The 17948-nt window shown below is 43.9% G+C and overlaps 1 protein-coding gene across 1 annotated transcript in view; it reads right to left on the minus strand.

Moving 5' to 3' along the window:
* LOC143840978 (cation channel sperm-associated auxiliary subunit epsilon-like) overlaps positions 1-17948 on the minus strand; it is a 156619-nt gene that overhangs the window by 86753 nt on the left and 51918 nt on the right. The window contains exons 7-9 of the mRNA XM_077344486.1: positions 17719-17737; positions 15226-15306; positions 11135-11241 (exon numbers count right to left, since the gene is read on the minus strand). Coding sequence (XP_077200601.1) covers positions 11135-11208 — 74 coding nt within the window. The 5' untranslated portion in view covers positions 11209-11241; positions 15226-15306; positions 17719-17737. The remainder of the gene's footprint in view (positions 1-11134; positions 11242-15225; positions 15307-17718; positions 17738-17948) is intronic.

The raw sequence follows: 17948 nt of genomic DNA on the forward strand, positions 1-17948 counted from the left end.
TGGGTTGGGAGCCTGTTTACTTCAAGAGGATAAGCCAGTATCCTATGCATCTAGGGCTCTTACAGCATCAGAACAAAATTATGCTCAAATAGAGAAGGAGTTACTTGCTGTGCTATATGCTATGAGGAAGTTTCATCAATATGTATTTGGTAAGGTTGTTTTGGTCCAGACTGATCATAAGCCATTAGAAGCTATTTTTAAAAAACCAATTGGTAGTGCTCCTGCTTGGTTACAACGTATGCTCTTACAGCTTCAAAGATACCAACTTAATGTGGTGTATACTCCCGGGAAGCAGATGTATCTAGCTGATACCTTATCAAGAGCCACTGTGGGTGCTCCCGTAAGTGATGAGGAGCAGGTAGAAGGCGAAAGAGTGGTACATGAAATAAATAGTTTAGAAATGAGTCCAGAAGGTGTAACAGCTATGCAGGAAGCAACAAATCAAGATGGCCAACTCCAAGCATTAGTGACTGTTATAAAACAGGGATGGCCACAATACCGTAAAAGTGTTCCTCCATATGTGAAACCTTTTTGGCCAGTAAAGGATTCAATCCGTTATGAAGAGGGTATTCTCTATGTGGGTGAAAGGGTGGTCATTCCTGTGTCTCAAAGGCAGAATATACTTTCTCAGCTTCATGAGTCACACCAAGGAATCCAGAGAACCAAAGCTAGAGCAAGAGATTTAGTGTATTGGCCTTGCATGAATGATGACATTGAGGCATTTATTGGAAAGTGTTCGGTATGTGCACAGCTTGCACCAAGGAATCAAAAAGAACCACTTATCCCACATGAGATTCCTAATTTGCCATGGGAGAAAGTAGGAGTAGATATATTCGAATATGACCTCTCTCCATTTCTTCTAGTGATTGACTACTATTCAAAATACCCAGAAGTAGTCTCACTACCAGATAAAACGGCAGGAACGGTGATTGCCAAACTCAAAGCAATATTCGCTCGGCATGGCATCCCCAAAAGAGTTGTAAGTGACAACATGCCATTTGCTAGTCTGGAGTTTCGGCAATTTGCTCGGGAGTGGGGTTTTGAGCAGTGTTTTAGCAGTCTAGGATACCCACAGTCAAATGGGATGGTGGAAAGAGCAATACGTTCCATAAAACAACTCATTACAAAGACAGAAGAGGGGCAAATTGGTGCATATTTGGCATTGCTTGAATATCGAAATACACCTATCACAGGAATGGCATATTCTCCAGCTCAGATGTTGATGGGTAGAATGCTTAGAAGTAATCTGCCAGTAACCACTGAGCTGTTGCGCCCCAAAACACTGAGTGAGGTAAAAGTTGATCTTCAAAGGATACAGGAGAGACAAAAATACTTTTATGATCGAACAGCAAGATCCCTTAAACCATTACAAGAAGGGGATCATGTATGGGTGGAAGCTAAAAAGGGGTGGTTTCCCGCCCTGGTAACAGAAAAATGTAATCAGCCACGCACGTATTGGGTAATGGCCCCTGATGGACGTAAGTACCCGAGAAATAGACGTAAGTTGAGGTATTGTAGTTCCGGAAGTAATGATGTGGAGCAAGAACCGGAAATAGCTATTGAAGGGCAGTCTAACCAGCATTGTAACACGGAGAATGGGAGTATGGAGGAAGTTAAACCGGATGGAAATGATTGTAGTATAATGGGTGAAACACAGAATAGGCGAACTGAAGAAAGATCTCCCAGATATGTAACATCTTATGGTAGACCTGTTTTCATACCAGAAAGATATACACCATGAAAATTGTACAATTTTAAGGAAGGTGTTTTTATAAAAGTGTTTTTGTTGTACAGTTCTATGGAAGCTTTGTTATCTGTGAAGGGAGATGTGATGTATGTTTCTTTAAGAGGTTCATTCTCTTAGCACACCTGTGATGTATTTAAGCAACCTTGTTTTTCTGGTGTGGCGTTCTCCTTTCGCTATCGCCTTTTTGTTGCTGCTCCAGCTTTCTTTTAATCGTTGTGCAAATAAACGTACCTGTGTTCAACAAGACAATCTGGACGTTGGTTCTTGGGCCAGAAGAGACATTACAGCCATAGAACCTCTGTTTTTGAAGAGTTGAGCTTCAGACAACTCTGCTAGAGGCATCCTGTCACTGCTTCCAGACATCTGGCTAAAGATTCTGGGAGTGAATCTGGACAGCCATCCATCAAGAGGAAGAGCTGGGTGTCATCTGCATATTGTTGAATTAACAGTAATGGACTGTTGACCAGTTATGCTGAGTAACTTGGATATCACTTTGTTTTTACAAATCCTGTCCAGGATTGCACCCGTGTCATGAGCCAGCCATTGGCATAAAAGGACTCCTCAAGAGATGAGGAATCTAGCTCGATGCAAACACTTTCAGAACGTAACCTGAAGGAACCTGAATAATAGAATCATAAAGTTGGAAGTTATCTCTTGGGTCATCTAGTCCAACCCCCTGCACTATGCAGTACACTCACATCCCTAACGCTCATCTACTGTAACCTGCCACCCCCTTGAGCCTTCACAGCATCAGCCTCTCCATCAGATGGCTATCTAGTCTCTGTTTAAAAATTTCCAAAAATGGAGAACCCACCACCTCTCGAGGAAGCCTGTTCCACTGAGGAGGAGGAGGAGGAGGAGGAGAAGAGTTGGTTCTTATATGCTGCTTTTCCCTACCCGAAGGAGGCTCAAAGCAGCTTATACGCGCCTTCCCTTTCCTCTCCCCACAACAGACACCCTGTGGGGTGGGTGACGCTGAGAGAGCGCTGATATCACTGCCTGGTCTGAACAGTTTTATCAGTGCCGTGGCGAGCCCAAGGTCACCCAGATGGTTGCATGTGGGGGAGCGCAGAATCGAACCTGGCATGCCAGATTAGAAGTCCGCACTCCTAACCACTACACCAAACTGCTCTAACTGTCAGGAACTTCTTCCTGATGTTTAGGTGGAATTTCTTTTGAATTAATTTCATCCCATAGGTTCTGGTCCATACCTCTGGGGCAAGAGAGAACAACTCTGCTCCATCCTCTATATGGCACCCTTTGAAATACTTGAAGATGGTTATCAGATCCCCTCTCAGGCATCTTCTCAGAAGGCAAAAATTAAGAAATGTTCAGCCTCCTGATGCAAAATCTAATTTTGTTGACCTCAACAGGAAAGCAAATGTTATACAACTACAAAGGTACAGAAATGAAGAAGAGAGTGTTGCTCCCATGAACCTAATTGCATGAGAAATCTAATGAGTCACGGCTTCTGATACATAGATGACATTCTAGAAGCAATGCTGGGCATTGCCGATTCTCAGTAACATCAGACTATGCAAATCCAGACCAGTTAATATAGTGCATGAATTGTTATGCTTCCTTTGGGAGCCAGGTGCTTTAGAATCATAGAGTTGGAAGGGACCTTATGGGTCATCTTGTCCAACCCCCTGTACTATGCAGGACACTCACGACCCTATCGCTCACCCACTGTAACTTGCCACATCCTTGAATCTTCACAGAATCAGCCTCTCCAGCAGATGGCTCTCCAGCCTCTGTTTAAAAATGTTCAAAGATGGAGAACCCATCACCTTCCTGTTCCACTGAGCCTGTTCCACTGAGAAACTGCTCTGACTATCAGGAACTTCTTGCGGATGTAGTCTGTCCCTCCAGGGCAAGAGAGAACAACTCTGCTCCATTCTCTATATGGCAGCCTTTTAAATACTTGAAGATGGCTATCAGATCCCCTCTCAGTTGTCTCCTCTCCAGGCTAAACAGATGAAGCTCCCCCAACCTTTTTTCATATGTCTTGGTCTCCAAAACCCTCACCATCTTTGTTGCCCTCCTCTGGACATGCTCCGGTTTGTCTACATCTCTCTTCAACTGGGGGTGCCCAAAACTGAACACAGTACTCCAAGTGAGGCTGAGCCAGAGCAAAGTAGAGTGGTACTATCACCTCCCATGATCTGGACACGATACTCCGTTTGATACAGCCCCAAATCCGACTGTCAAGGGCAGACAGACTAACAACGATACTTTTGGATTAATAGAAAGCTTTATTGCTAGCAGATCAAAACACCTCAACGTTCAGTTGATTCTGATCAATACATGTAAAGCAAGCACTTTTACTCTTTCTCTTTCTCGCCCAAAGCTGCACATTTTCCCAGGGAGCAGAAGTCCCCCTACCACAGATCCCAGCCTGGGCTCCATTCCAAGCAATAGCCGGGCCACCTTGGCCTTGAGTATTAGACAGTTCCTCTCCTCCAGATAACACAGCCCAAATCTAAATTGCAGCACAAAGCAGACAGCTCAGGGTTATACAGAGGCTCTTAAAACAACACACATTGATTCAAGATGGAGTCACTCAGGTCAAATACAAATCATGGCATTTTCCCCCCTTGCAAAACAGCCCCTCCTTCTCCTGTAACTCAGACTGCAGGCTAACGAACTGTGTCCTTCAAAATGTCTTTCTGAACCCAACCCCCAGGGGAAGGGGCCCCGTCTTTGATTTGACTGCACGTCATCGCTACCAAGCCCAGTTGGGAGGGGCTGAACACTGTATCCACTAATGGCTCTTTTTTGCACTCATACTGGGGGAGGTGCGATAGTGCATCAGCCAAAAAATCCAGTTTGCCTAGAAAATGCTTGAGGGTGAAGTTGAAGCGAGATAAAAACTCAGCCCAACACATTTGCTTTGCAGAAAGTGTCCGGGGCTGTTTCAGGGCTTGCAGATTCTTATGGTCAGTCCACACCTTGAATGGGATTGCTGACCCTTCCAAACAATGCCACCAGGTAGCCAACGCCAATTTCACTGCCGCTGCCTCCTTTTTCCAAATTGCCCAATTTTTCTCTGGCCCCGAGAATTTTTTTCAAATGTAAGCTAGCGGGCGGTGTAATGTAATTTCAAATGTAAGCTAGATATGCAGGCCATGATTTTGTCTGTAAAATCATGGCCTGCATATCTATGTCCGAAGAATCCACTTGCACTATAAATTTATTTTTCGTGTCTACATGAGCCAGAATGGGTTCAGTGGTAAACAAAGCCTTTAGTGCCTCCAATGCCGCTTGACAAGCCTCTATCCACCGCAGTGGAGCGCTCAGCTTGGACGCCTTCTGCCCTCCCCCTTTCATTTTTCACAAGTCAGTGAGGGACAGCGCCACCTTGGTGAAATTAGGGATGAACATTCTGTAAGAATTGGCGAACCCCCCAAACTTTGTAATTGTTTCCGAGTCCTGGGGGGTTCCCAAGCCAACAAGTCCTTCACCTTGCCAGGGTCCATTTTTATGCTCTCTGGCGATACACTGTAGCCCAAGAAATCCACACAGCTTTTGTGGAATTCACATTTGGACAGTTTCACGTACAGTTGGTTTGCTCACAACCGCTGTAAAACCTCCCGCACCAATTCCACATGTTCAGACATGTTTTCAGAATACAACAAATATTATCAAGTTAACAAGGGCCCCTTTATACAATAAATCATGCATGACTTCATTGATCAAATTCATGAACATACCGGGTGGGCCGGATTGAGGCCACTAGTTTATTGAACTCTCGGATGTACTGGGCCACGGCCATCGACCCCTGCTTCAAATTCTGCAGGTTTTCAACAGCATTCTCCGCCTCAAATGGATCCTCGAAACTCTCTCTCATGCAGCGCACAAAACAGTCATAATTCCTCATTTTGGTGTGTGCATACTTGTGGAGACTGATGAACCATTAGCCGCCTCACCGTCCATGCAATCGCCTGCAAAGCACACCCGTTCGGCATCTTCTCGGAAAGTGTGGCTATGCTCCACCATGTAGCCCTGGAGTTGAATCAAGAAACCATGGAACTCCTCTAGATCTGCAGCAAAACGGGTGCAGAAATGTCGATGGCGCTGTCCATCCCCCCCGGGGGGGGGCTCCAGGTGTGGCCGGCGCCACCGGTTCATTGTGCAGCTGCGATTGGTTGGGGGCCGATTGGTCTGCTGGTGGCTGGTTCGGGGCCGGTTGCACTGGGGAGAGAGCAGCTGCCTCTCCCCCAGCTGGCACTGCTGGTCCCACACCACCGTTTGAGTCCGCACCGCGGGCTTCGCCGCCCCTTCGGTAGGCAACTCAGGCTGCCCCATCTCTGCCAGGAAAAACTGGGCACCTCTCTGGATGTCTTCTTCATTCGGATCTTTGGCCACGGTTGACAGCCATTCCCTCATCTACTCCATCTGGTCACAAAACTCCAGATTCTCCAGGAGGACTGCCGTTTCTTGATCCAGAACCCCCCCGGCGCAGCTCCTGGCTCCAGTCAGAGTCCAGCGGGTCATCATACTTGGAGCGTCTCTGACGGTTGGTGACATGCTTCTACAAATAAAAATCCGCTCCTGGGCTATGTAGGGCCCTAGCTACTCCTGACCTGACATTGATCCAAAGGGAAGAACGAGGATGGGTCCCTGAGGGAGTATCCGAGCCAGAACCTCCGCTCGCCGTCGCTCCCATCCCCACTCTGGCCTGGGTCCTGGCTGGCATATCCTTCGGTTGGGAATCAGGTTTGGTATCCCCCTCTTGGTCCGATATCTCAGCACGAGGAGAATGGTTGTGAGAATCGACTAACTGTCAAGGGCAGACAGACTAACAATGATACTTCTGGATTAATAGAAAGCTTTATTGCTAGCAGATCAAGACACTTCAACATTCATAGTCGATTCTGATCAATACATGTAAAGCAAGCACTTTTACTCTTTTTCTTTCACGCCCAAAGCTGCACATTTCCCAGGGAGCAGAAGTCCCCCTCCCACAGGTGCCAGTCTGGGCTAGTTTCCAAGCAATAGATGGGCCGCCTTGGCCTTGGGTGTTAGACAGTTCCTCTCATCCAGATAACACAGCTCAGCAGAAATATTTGCAAAATCTAAATCACAGCACAGACAGCTCAGGCTTATACAGAGGCTCTTAAAACAACACACATTGATTCAAGACGGAGTCACTCAGGTCAAATATAAATCATGGCTGAGATCAGGGCATCTGATCCTGACACCCATTTGCCTTCTTAGCCACCGCATCACACTGCTGACTCATGTTCAATGTATGGTCTACTAAGACTCCCAGATCCTTTTTGCACATGCTACTGCCAGGAATGAGCCTCTTGTGACACAGAGTGGTAAGGCAGCAGACATGCAGTCTGAAGCTCTGCCTATGAGGCTGGGAGTTCAATTCCAGCAGCTGGCTCAAGGTTGACTCAGCCTTCAATCCTTCCGAGGTCGGTAAAATGAGTACCCAGCTTGCTTTACTTTTACCTTTACCTTACTGCCAAGACAAGTCTCCCCCATCTAATATTGGTGTATTTGGTTTTTCCTACCTAAATGCAGAACTTTACATTTGTCCTGATGGAACTTCATTTTATTCAGTTTAGCCCACTTCTCGAGCCTATCAAGATCATCCTGTATTCTGATTATGTCTTTTGTTGTGTTCACTACCCCTCCCAGTTTATTATTGTCTGCAAATTTAATAAGTATCCCCTCTAATCCCTCATCCAAATCTATAAATATGTTGAACAACACAGGCCCCAGAACAGATTCTTGGGGTACTCCACTTTCACTCTTTTCAAAGAAAATGCTGAACCATTAACAAGTACCCACTGGGTACAATTTGTCAACCAGTTATTGATCCACCTGACAAAATCAGGATCCATACCGCTTTTTAGCAACTTGTCAACAAGAATATCATGTGGAACTTTATCAAAAGCTTTACTGAAATCCATATAAACGAACACAGCATTCCCCTGATCCAGCAAGGCAGTCACTTTCTTGAAGAAAGCGATAAGGTTGGTCTGACATGACTAGTTTATGCAAAACCCATGCTGAGTCTTAGAAATCACAGCTCTCAGTTCCAGCTGCTCAAGGACTGAGTGTTTGATTATTTGTTCCAAAATTTTGTTAGCTACAGATGTCAAGCTGACAGGTCGATAGTTACCCGGATCCTCCTTTTTCCGTTTCTTGAAGATGGGGACAACATTTGCCCGCCTCCAATCATCTGGCACCTCACCTGTTGTCCAAGAAGTGTCAAAAATAATGGACAGAGGTTCAGAGATGACATCTGCAAGTTCTTTTATTACCCTTGGATGCAATTCATCTGGACTAGAAGACTTTGTTTCAGTTAAAGAAACTAGGTGTTTGTGGACTGCTCCAACACTATTCCCATCTCCCCTGTTGTGTTGTTCTTTCCACACTGAGCTCTATTTACCTCACAAGAGAAGACTGAGGAGAAAAAGGAGTTAAGCAGTCCAGCCCTCTCTTCATCATCTGTTATAATTTCACTTTCTTGTCCTAGCAGTGGTCCTACGGTGTCCGTGATTTTCTTACTTGAAATATAACTAAAGAACCCTTTTTTATTATGTTTAGCACTTTTCGCTAGCCTAAGCTCATATTGAGATTTAGCTTTTCTAACATTTCCCCTACAATTATTGGCTATTAGTTTATACTCATCCTTGGTAATAAGGCCTTCCTTCCATTTCCTAAATGCCTCTTTTTTTATTCCTCAAATCTTTTGACAACTGCTTATGGAGCCAACTTGGCTTCCTTAGGCTCCTTCCATCTTTTCTTCTCAAGGGAATTGAGAATTCCATTCAGGAAAGTCTTTCAGGGCCTTTACAAAACCCTGGTTGAGAAACCCTGCATTAGAATGAAAAAGCAACAGAGACAAGTGCTTAAAGAGAAAGTGCTTAGTGCTTTTCCGCAGGCATGCTGCGGAGGTTGTAATGAGGGAACTGGAAGAAGGAAGAGCTTCACAGGATGAGGGTTGAATACAGGGACACAAATACTAGAAGTGATTCCAGAATCAAGAATTGGGGATTGCCATGTCCTATATAAGTGTTCACAACAGCAGGTTAGGATGGGCACAGTGTGATTACTGGCTCACCTTTGCACGGGGCCTACCTGGCCTGCTGTGAGACTGCTCTGAGACCTAGACCACTGTCTGCTGGAGTGTTCATAGACCATGCCTTTATCCTCTGCCTGCCTTGACATTTGGCTCAGTTTCCAACTACAGTGCTGACTTCTGTCTGCTCTGATCTTGGACTGTTCTGACTATGCTCCTGACATCTGCCTGCCCTGACTTTGGACTATGTTTCTGACCTTGGACTGGGACTAACTGTTGCTGTGCTGACCCTGCTACTCACACAGTCTGTTTATTTACTGGATAGGGACTTCCCTTCATAGTGGAGGTCTTCAATGTGTGCTTTTGTGTCTGGGGGACAGCTGAATCTCTGGAGTTAAATAGATATCAGCTTCCTGCTTAGCAGGAAGAACTTAGTTACTAATTAATTTGCAAACGGGTGTTGAAATAGGAGCTTTTCATCTTGTTCCCTAAACCTGTAAGGACTGTACATCTTTCTGGTGAATGACTGGGTGGAAGATGGCTTTGCACATTCTGAAGAAGTTATAACTAGGTTCTGTTTTACTATTGGAAATGCATGGGTCCTGAATCAGTTGAATATAATATACTCATAATTGGGTTGACCTTTTTGGTTCTGGAGTATATTTAATATTAAGAGCTCTTAACATATGGATGAATTGCTACAAATATAGCCTATGGTTTTCTATCAGGGACACTGGGCTTGAGTCCCCAACAACCTTATCTGGATATGGAAATGTAGCCTGACCCATTATCTGAGTCCTATGCAGTGTAGGGTGTTGTACATGCTTTGCTCTCAGACTGTCTGCCACTCTTGATTGTGTGGAGGATGGTGAGTGGCTAGGAGGATGGATCTGCCTGGGTCTATTGTGGAGCAAACAACAGTAGACGTAGGCTCCAGTGAGACATGAGGTCCATTGATCAATATGCTGGATACTGGTCTGTCAGCTGGTGCCTTCTGAGCCAAAGGAATCAACCCTACAATATTGCCATCTAAGGACTAATTGTCTCTGGAGACTATTGATGATTATGGGGTGCAAGGCCTGTGGAAATGGTGAGCATTCCCATCAGAAGATTGATGTTGACGTCAAGTAGCTAAACTGTGGCATCAAAGCAAACTAAATCTGTGTCCTGGTGAAGAAGCCAATGGTGAGCATCCACCTATCCCCCCAGGGATTGAGGTTGAGGTATTGAAGGTAACTGATATCAAAGAAAATCCTGACTCTGTTTTGGGGAAACTAACATTGACTTTGCATGGCATCAAGGTGATCCAAAGGCTGATGAAGATTTTTTCAGAGCCGTCTGCGGTCAACTTTGGGTTGGACAATCGTTTTGAAGTCTGGGAAGCTGACCCTTCCCCTCGTCCTGTGCTTAGATTTCTTTTTGGCCTTTTTCACTGGTGGTTCAGGAGCAACTCTTTGTGGCTGACCTGCTGAGGCTAGCAGAACAGACTGCGTGACCGGTCGAGAGACCACAGAGGAAATTCTGGCCTGTTTATGAGGGGCATCCTGTCTTGGAATCCCAAGAGACTACTCCGATAAAGCAGCCTTTAAATGAAGAGCTATTTACTTCTGTGCCTTGGATGTAAACAGGTTGCAGGCCTTACTTTTGGTTGTGTTATGACTTGAGGTTGTAGTTCTATGCCATTTTTCTTCCACAATACATTTCTTAAGTAGAGCCATTCTAGAAATATTCCTGAGGTAAGTATGACTATTAGAAGACCTACAGTTATTCTGAGGTGATTTGTGAGAAACTATAGAGCACCGTTTCTCCATGATGGCAGAAAAAGGATTGAGGGAGGAGTGCTCCTTACTCCTCTTCATCATATGATCATATGGGTGGGAACAAAGCTTGAAGTTTCTATGATGATGGGAGGCGGAGCACTCAGCTTTGCTTTCTAGAAACATGTAGAAAACTTCTCTTTGGCAGGCCCAAGAGGCAGTCCCACATGGGGCTACACAGAAGACACGAAGATGAATAAATAACATATTATTGCAAAAAGAAAGAATGGTGAATGATAGAAAACTAGGATAGTAATATTTTTATATTAACCTACCAAAATCCCTGAGCTTATTAGGTCAACCAATTGTACACAAACCTTGTATCAGAGATGTTTTCATGAAGAATTTTGTTTAAAATCCAAGGAGTTACAGATATAGCTGTATGAATTGTCACTGTGGATTAAGCTACAAATAAATTATACAGTCAATAGAAAAATCAGTCTTTTACAAAATGCAGATTATATGTAATCATACTATTTTTACAAAAAATACTAAAACAAAAAATATTAAAACAAAAATGAACAGTACCCCTCTTCTGGGAATGCAGTTGGGACAAAGGTGATTCTTTTTCTGCGTGTCTTGATATCAGGTGATTGTCCCATATTGCAGAACTGCTTGCTAAGTGATCTTGAATACTAGTCAAAACAATTAGTTGCATATTTTCAAAATACATTTATACACTGTAAAATGTTAAATTATTTTCCATTTCCAAAATGTAGTATTGAATAGTCTTCCCTAACCATCAACACATTATGGAGAAGATAGCCTGGAATGGCTGCAAACCATTTCAGTGCCCCAACTGCCTTCTCTAAAAAGGGGGAGGGAGCAGCATTGGCATGTTGAAATCATTTGCAGCCATTTTAGGCTGACAGCGGAGCACACATCCATCTCCCCCATCAGTCCAAACTGGTTGCAAACCATTTCATAGTACCAGTTGCCTTCCCTCTCTATGGAGGAGAGAAGAGCATTGGCATGCAGAAATCACTTGCAGCTTTTTGGGCTGACAGCTTAAAGGCTTCCAGTTTCTCTAGCTTGCAAATGAGAGGAAGCAAAATCAACTGGTGAAATGGCTGCAGTATGGCATGAACACCTGTCTGTTGTCAGCTTGAAACAGCTCTCAGGCTTGGCAGCCATTTTTGCAGCTAGTTTTGCCCCCCCCCCCTTAGAAAGGGGGGAATGAAATAGGCAGTTTAAATGGTTCAGACATTTAAAACTAACAGCTGACTGGCTACACCTTGCTCAGCTGCTAGGATTAAATGATCTGAACTCCAAACCCCACCCAATGAAAGGTCCAGGCAATGTTTAGGGGATGCCTTCCCCAAACTTGGATTTGGGTGGGGGGGAGGCATGAACCGGCCAAATTCATGATCATTTGATGTTGTATATCCATTTGTGCCCATCCCTAGAGACAAATACTCTGGAAAGTCAAAGCAGAAAGTGCCAAAACAGGATTACAGTTGAACATCAAGAAGACAAAAGGTATACTGTAATACTGAGGTATTATACAACGCTATTGTTGATGATGAAAAAATGGAAATTGTTCGAGATTTTCTATTCCTTGGCTTCATCGTTATCCAAAAGTGAGACTGCAGCCAAAGGCAGCCATAAAAGAGCTAGAAAAAATCCTTATATATAAGGATGTGTCACTGGTGACCAAAATCAAGACAATACATACTGGGGTGTTTTCCGTTAATGTGTATAGGTGTGAAAGTTGGACAATGATGAAATCATGCAGGAATAAAGTTGATTTGTTTGAAATGTGGTGTTTGAGGAGAGTTTTATAGATACCATGGACAGGCAAAAAAGACAAACGCCATATATACTTGAGTATAATTCCGAGTTTTTCAGTTTGGTAGCTGTTGTACTTGTTGTAGTAGGTTGCCAACTTCAGGTACCGTTCTGCTCTGGTTTGCTGGCCTGGGGGGCACTGTTTGGTTCTCCTTCTAGAGCTGTTCTCACAGAACAGTTCTGTCAGAGCTCTCAGTGGTCCCCAACCCCCGGTTCGAAGACCGGTACCAGTCCGTAGATCAGTTGGTACCAGGCCACGGCTCCTCCTTGTCCTCCTCCCCAGCTGCTGCCTCGGGGGCTGCCCTGCCACTCTGCCGCAGGCTCACCTTTGGTGCTCTCCAGTGGCCACCATGGCTGGGGCTCCCCCCCCCCCCAGTGTGGCACTGCACAGCTGCTGCTGGCAATGCCCCTTAGTGGGTGGCGGCAATTCAGGGGTGCTGGCGGGAAAGCAAGTGGAGCAGGGGCTCAGGCGGCGGTAACATCCCTTGGCAAAAGACTACCCCCCTGGGCCTCTGTAAAATTGTCAAGCGTTGACCGGTCCCTGCTGATAAAAAGGTTGGGGACCACTGCTCTAATGGTATCTGGCATGAGGAGGGGGAGGGAAGGCGATTGTAAACTGCTTTGAAACTCCTTTGGTTAGTGAAAAGCGGAGTACAAAAACCAGCAGCTATTCATCCTCTTGACTTTTCTGTATTTGTTGGGGGGAGGCTGGATGAGACAGCTTGTGATGATGGAACATGGATTAAGCACTTAGGTTACCCTGAGCTCCTCCACTGGAGGACAGTAGGGTAGGTTCACGTGATAATCCTTCTGAGGATTATCCTCTTTTGCACTTACAGAGCTAGTTTACTGTTATTCTATGAAATAAATATTCAAAACATTTAACCTACTGATATCTCAATTAATGTAATTTTATTGGTATCTATTTTTATTTTTGAAATGTACTAGTAGCTGCTGCATTTCCCACCCTTGGCTTATACTTGAGTCAATATGTTTCCCCAGTTTTTGTGGTAAAATTAGGTGCCTCAGCTTGTATTCAGGTTGGCTTATACCTTGAGTTTATACGGTAAGTGGATTTTAGACTAAATCAAGCTGAAGTGACCAAACTGAGACTTTGACAGCTTGGCCGGGGGGGGGGGGTGCACCGCCACTGTTGCCACAAGATCGGCATGGTGGGACAAGAGGCAGAACTGAACTGAGAAACCCTGGATAAAAACCCAATTTTTATACAATCATGAACAATGGATATTCACTCCAATGGTCAGTTTCAGTTTAATTTCTGTGAAATAACACTTGCATAAGTCTTCACCTCCTCCAGGGAGAGTAATAAATATAATAAATAATAATAATAACTTAATGATTGGGGGTCACCACAACATGAGGAACTGTATTAAAGGGTCACAACATTAGGAAGGTTGAGAACCACTGCTTTAGAGCAAGCTAAAAGGCAAGAGCAACAGAGCTCTTGGCCATTAGCTGTTAGCCTGGAGCTCATGACCTATGGCCATTATGGCCCATGGTAGTAAGAACACTACCAGTGACAGATGAAATTGAAGTGATATCAGAGTGTCCCAGCTGTCATTCTCTTCCAGGCACTGGATCTGTCTGGCACACACTATGAGCAGCTGAAGCAGTGACCGAGGTCTAAAGGACTAGAAGCAGACCACCAGAGTATCAAGGATGGGATGTTTTCTGGACAGATTATATACACCTATGACCTGCTGGTCAGAGTGGGCTGTTGCTGGTGGGGTTATATCATGTTACATTTCTGGGCGTATGTACTTCCAAGGGGAATGGCTGTGGGGGGGGGGTCAGCTTATATGTTGGGTGGAATGGCAGTTTGGTGAAGGTGAGGCCTAAGGACAATCATAAAGTGGATGATAATTATGTAACTTCTATACCACCCCTTCCCAACTGGTCACCTATGGAGTAATAAGACTATATCACAATAATAGGCTTTGTTGCTGTCTCAGTGAGATGGGGAATGATAGTGAAGGTAGTAATTATGATCAACAATCATTCCAAGGATTCCAGTTCCATGCTAGGTACTGAGTACCTTAATACTAGTCTCCACAGTAGTCTGAGATATAAGTCAAGCATTTGTGAGAATATCCAAGATATCCTGAGTAATAATAAGGAGATTGGCCACACAGGGAGCTGGTCCAAAGGCCATGAAATACAGGGGTGTGGCTGGAGAAATTGAATGGGTGGTGTCCTTGAGCTGGCCCTCTGAGCTGGATTCCAGGAAATGAACATTCAGTGAGCTACTACAGTGTGAAAGCTGTTGGAGAGTCTAGGACCTAGTGAAGCCTCTCTAGAATTGACACTGGTGATATAGTTCTCATTTCTGAGGAAGCTAACAGTGTCAAAGTGAAGACTGAAATGTCTATGGTCCTTGGAGAACTGGTGATGGAGCCTAAGGTGATGATTATTAGAGGGATGCAAGAATAAGATTAAGGAACATGCACACAGGATTGTGCCTCTTTGTTGGTTCTGAAAGGGACTGCTCATGATACATACAGACTTTGGGATGTGGAATCTTGGAGCAAGGTCCAAGATTATGAATTGAAGCCATAGTTTCAAAGGGCTCAGCTGTAAACATCAGCCCTGGTAAGGCTGAGACTGAACATATGTCTTGTTGGTACCAAGGTTGTTGTTATTTGGGCCATCAAATTTAATATAAAAGAGCACACTCTCAAAGTGATTCTACTATACAAGTTAACTTTCTACAGAATTATCCTTCTAATTAATTAAAAAAACACATCAGCTTTGTCTTGACAGGAGTAGTCACATCATATCATTCCCAGTTTTAATATTATAAAATGACATACTAATGGTGGCGTAGTTGCTGTGTGGTTTCGTTCTGAAGATTCAGCATTCTCTGGATCATAAATCCATATAACTATATCCTGCTAAGTAAAAAAGGGAAGGGTTTACAATCTATGATGAACTTAAACATTATTGCTGGGGGTAAAGTGTCCATTTGACTTTTAAAATGCCAGCTTTGGGGTTTACAAATGTTATATATATACAATGGGTCAAGCCCGTTGCATTTAGGAATAAAACAGGTGCTAGATGGGGGGGGGGTTGAAGAACTCTGTGGATAGCCTCTCGCATCCCCCAGGACTGGAAAGGCTGCAGGCCCCCAGGAAGGGAACTCACCGGCAGGGGCAGCTCTCATGCAGCAGGGATATGCAGCCTCTGAGCCTTGGAGGGAAGTGGAAGGAGGAGGGGGTGGTCAGGGTTGGGGATGGAAGGCTACTGGACAGACAGGCAAGCCGGTTGGAGGAGAAGGCACTCAGAGGGATGGGACAGCCGCCCTGAATGGGTGTTAAGTGTTGAGTGGCACTTAAGCCAAGAGACACACTCCTCCTCTAATGCCTTACCAGAAAAATACCTTTTGAACAATTATCAACAATTGAACAATTAACAGCATATAATGACGGCTTTGCAAATATGCCAAATGAAACAAAAAAGTCTTCACCTGCTGACTGAAGACACCAGCAGGGGGAGACAGATGAATCTCCCTGGGGACAACATCATTAATACCTAGCCAGCACACACATATTCAAGGGTGTTATTAATCTAGTCAACAAGCAGTAATATATAGACATGATATCTGAGGGGAAATCCACTGAATAAGTTTGCAATGTCTGCTTCAGAAAACCACTGTAAAAAACCCATGTAGGCAGTAGGAACATAAAATCTTCAAAGCAGATAAATGAACAAAATAGCTTCAACTTCCTCAAAAGAGAAGTCAAAACAGAAGTCAAAGCTAAATGTGCACCAGTTACAGGCTGAGGTTTATGAATCCCTCTTCAGTGACAATTATTAACTACTAGCTTCAAAGCCCGTTCCTAAGAATGGGCCTTGAAAGAGTCCCCTTCCCTGGCCCCTGGCCAGGCAGCTTAAGGTGGCTTTGGGCAGCTCGGACTTCAGAGGAGCTCGCAGCTGAATCAAATAGGGTGGGCGGGGGCTGGCCAGCTTGTTACCAGGCCTGGGACAGAGCTCCTTAGCAGATAGTCAGCAGGCCGGGAGGCCCTCGTTAGCAGACCCAGCCTAGCAAGCCAAGAGGCCCTGCTTAGAAGGCCCTCCACCAAGACCCTTTGCCCAGGCCCCTCTCCCCTTACCTGCTGCTGGCTCCAGGCACTGCAGCGCCTCTGCGAGCAAAGAGGCTAGAGTCCAGAGACGAAGGGCGGGAGCTGCAGGGGCCGGGTCAATCAGGGTGCAGCCAGCTTTGCTGATTAGCCCTATTCCAACTTGGACAGCTGGACACATTTCACCCCCCAGGCTGTTTCACAGATATATAGAGGAACCATGGATAAGGATGATGATAAAACAAAGCCATAATGTCTGCATTTCTAAAGTAATGAAACAGCAATCATATACAAAGAGGTTATAACTCACCGATCAGCTTACAAGAATTCAACAGTCAAAAAATGGTCCCAGTGCTCTGACCCTTTCAGGAATGTAGGCTCAGAATGTTGGGACTGTTGTTTGGCTGTAGAACTCTTGTAAGCCTGATTAGTGAGTTATAACCTCTTTGTATATTGTATATGATTGCTGTTTCATTACTTTGTAAAAAACAGGCATTATGGCTTGTTTACTTTGTTTTATTGTAGTCAATTGGCACTAAGGAAGAATTCATAAAACTTCAGCCTGTAACCACTGCAAATTTGACTTTGACTTCTCTTTTGACTTGTCTTTTTGAGGAAGCTGATGATTAAAGCCATTTTGTTCACTAATCTGCTTTGATTTATGTTCTTACTGCCTACAAAGGTTCCATCTTACTTTTTATTTACTGTGATGTGATTTACTGTGTATTTTCATTTTTGCTTCAGAAAATGACATGGGTCTCTAGTTATTCAAGAAAATAACATCTTGTTGAATGTGGGCAAATATAATTAAATAACATACATGTTTGAATATAAATATAATATAAAATATTGCTAGCAATCTCTCTGAAAATTATAGCTCTGATGTCAAAGATAAAACCAATGCCTCTATATTTAATAGTATGTTCGTTTATTTGATAATACAAAGATCCTAACAAAAAAAGAATATGGGTAAATAACAATGCCTGATACTAAAGGTGGATATATATTTGATATATCTAAAGTCTATCAAAGCAGTGTCATTCAATCTGCCAACAGTATTATCTGTGTATGGCCCATGTGAAGCCAGGGAAAAAAGAGAAATGAAAACAAAAAGTTGAGCTGGAAGTTAAACCTTGATCCTGTTTTCATTGAGAAGCATGCACTTACATAAAAGAAACATCTTAAAACAAAGTAAATACACATTCAGATTATATAGAAAAAATTTACCTGGGTATTTCTGGAAATGCTACAAGGCAAAATTTAAATATTTATTTTAGTTAACAAAAAAAAAGGTAAAATATATTTTATATCAACCCATAAGTGATCAATTTTATTCCAGGGATATTCATAGCATGAGTATTTTAATTGTTTAATAATCTCTTGGGATATTCATTACTGATACACAAATAATCAATACGAGAATTCTCAACATGACCTCTATCCAGCAACAGAATAGG

Source organism: Paroedura picta, chromosome 1, assembly GCF_049243985.1.
Source record: "Paroedura picta isolate Pp20150507F chromosome 1, Ppicta_v3.0, whole genome shotgun sequence".
Classification (NCBI taxonomy): Eukaryota; Metazoa; Chordata; class Lepidosauria; order Squamata; family Gekkonidae; genus Paroedura; species Paroedura picta.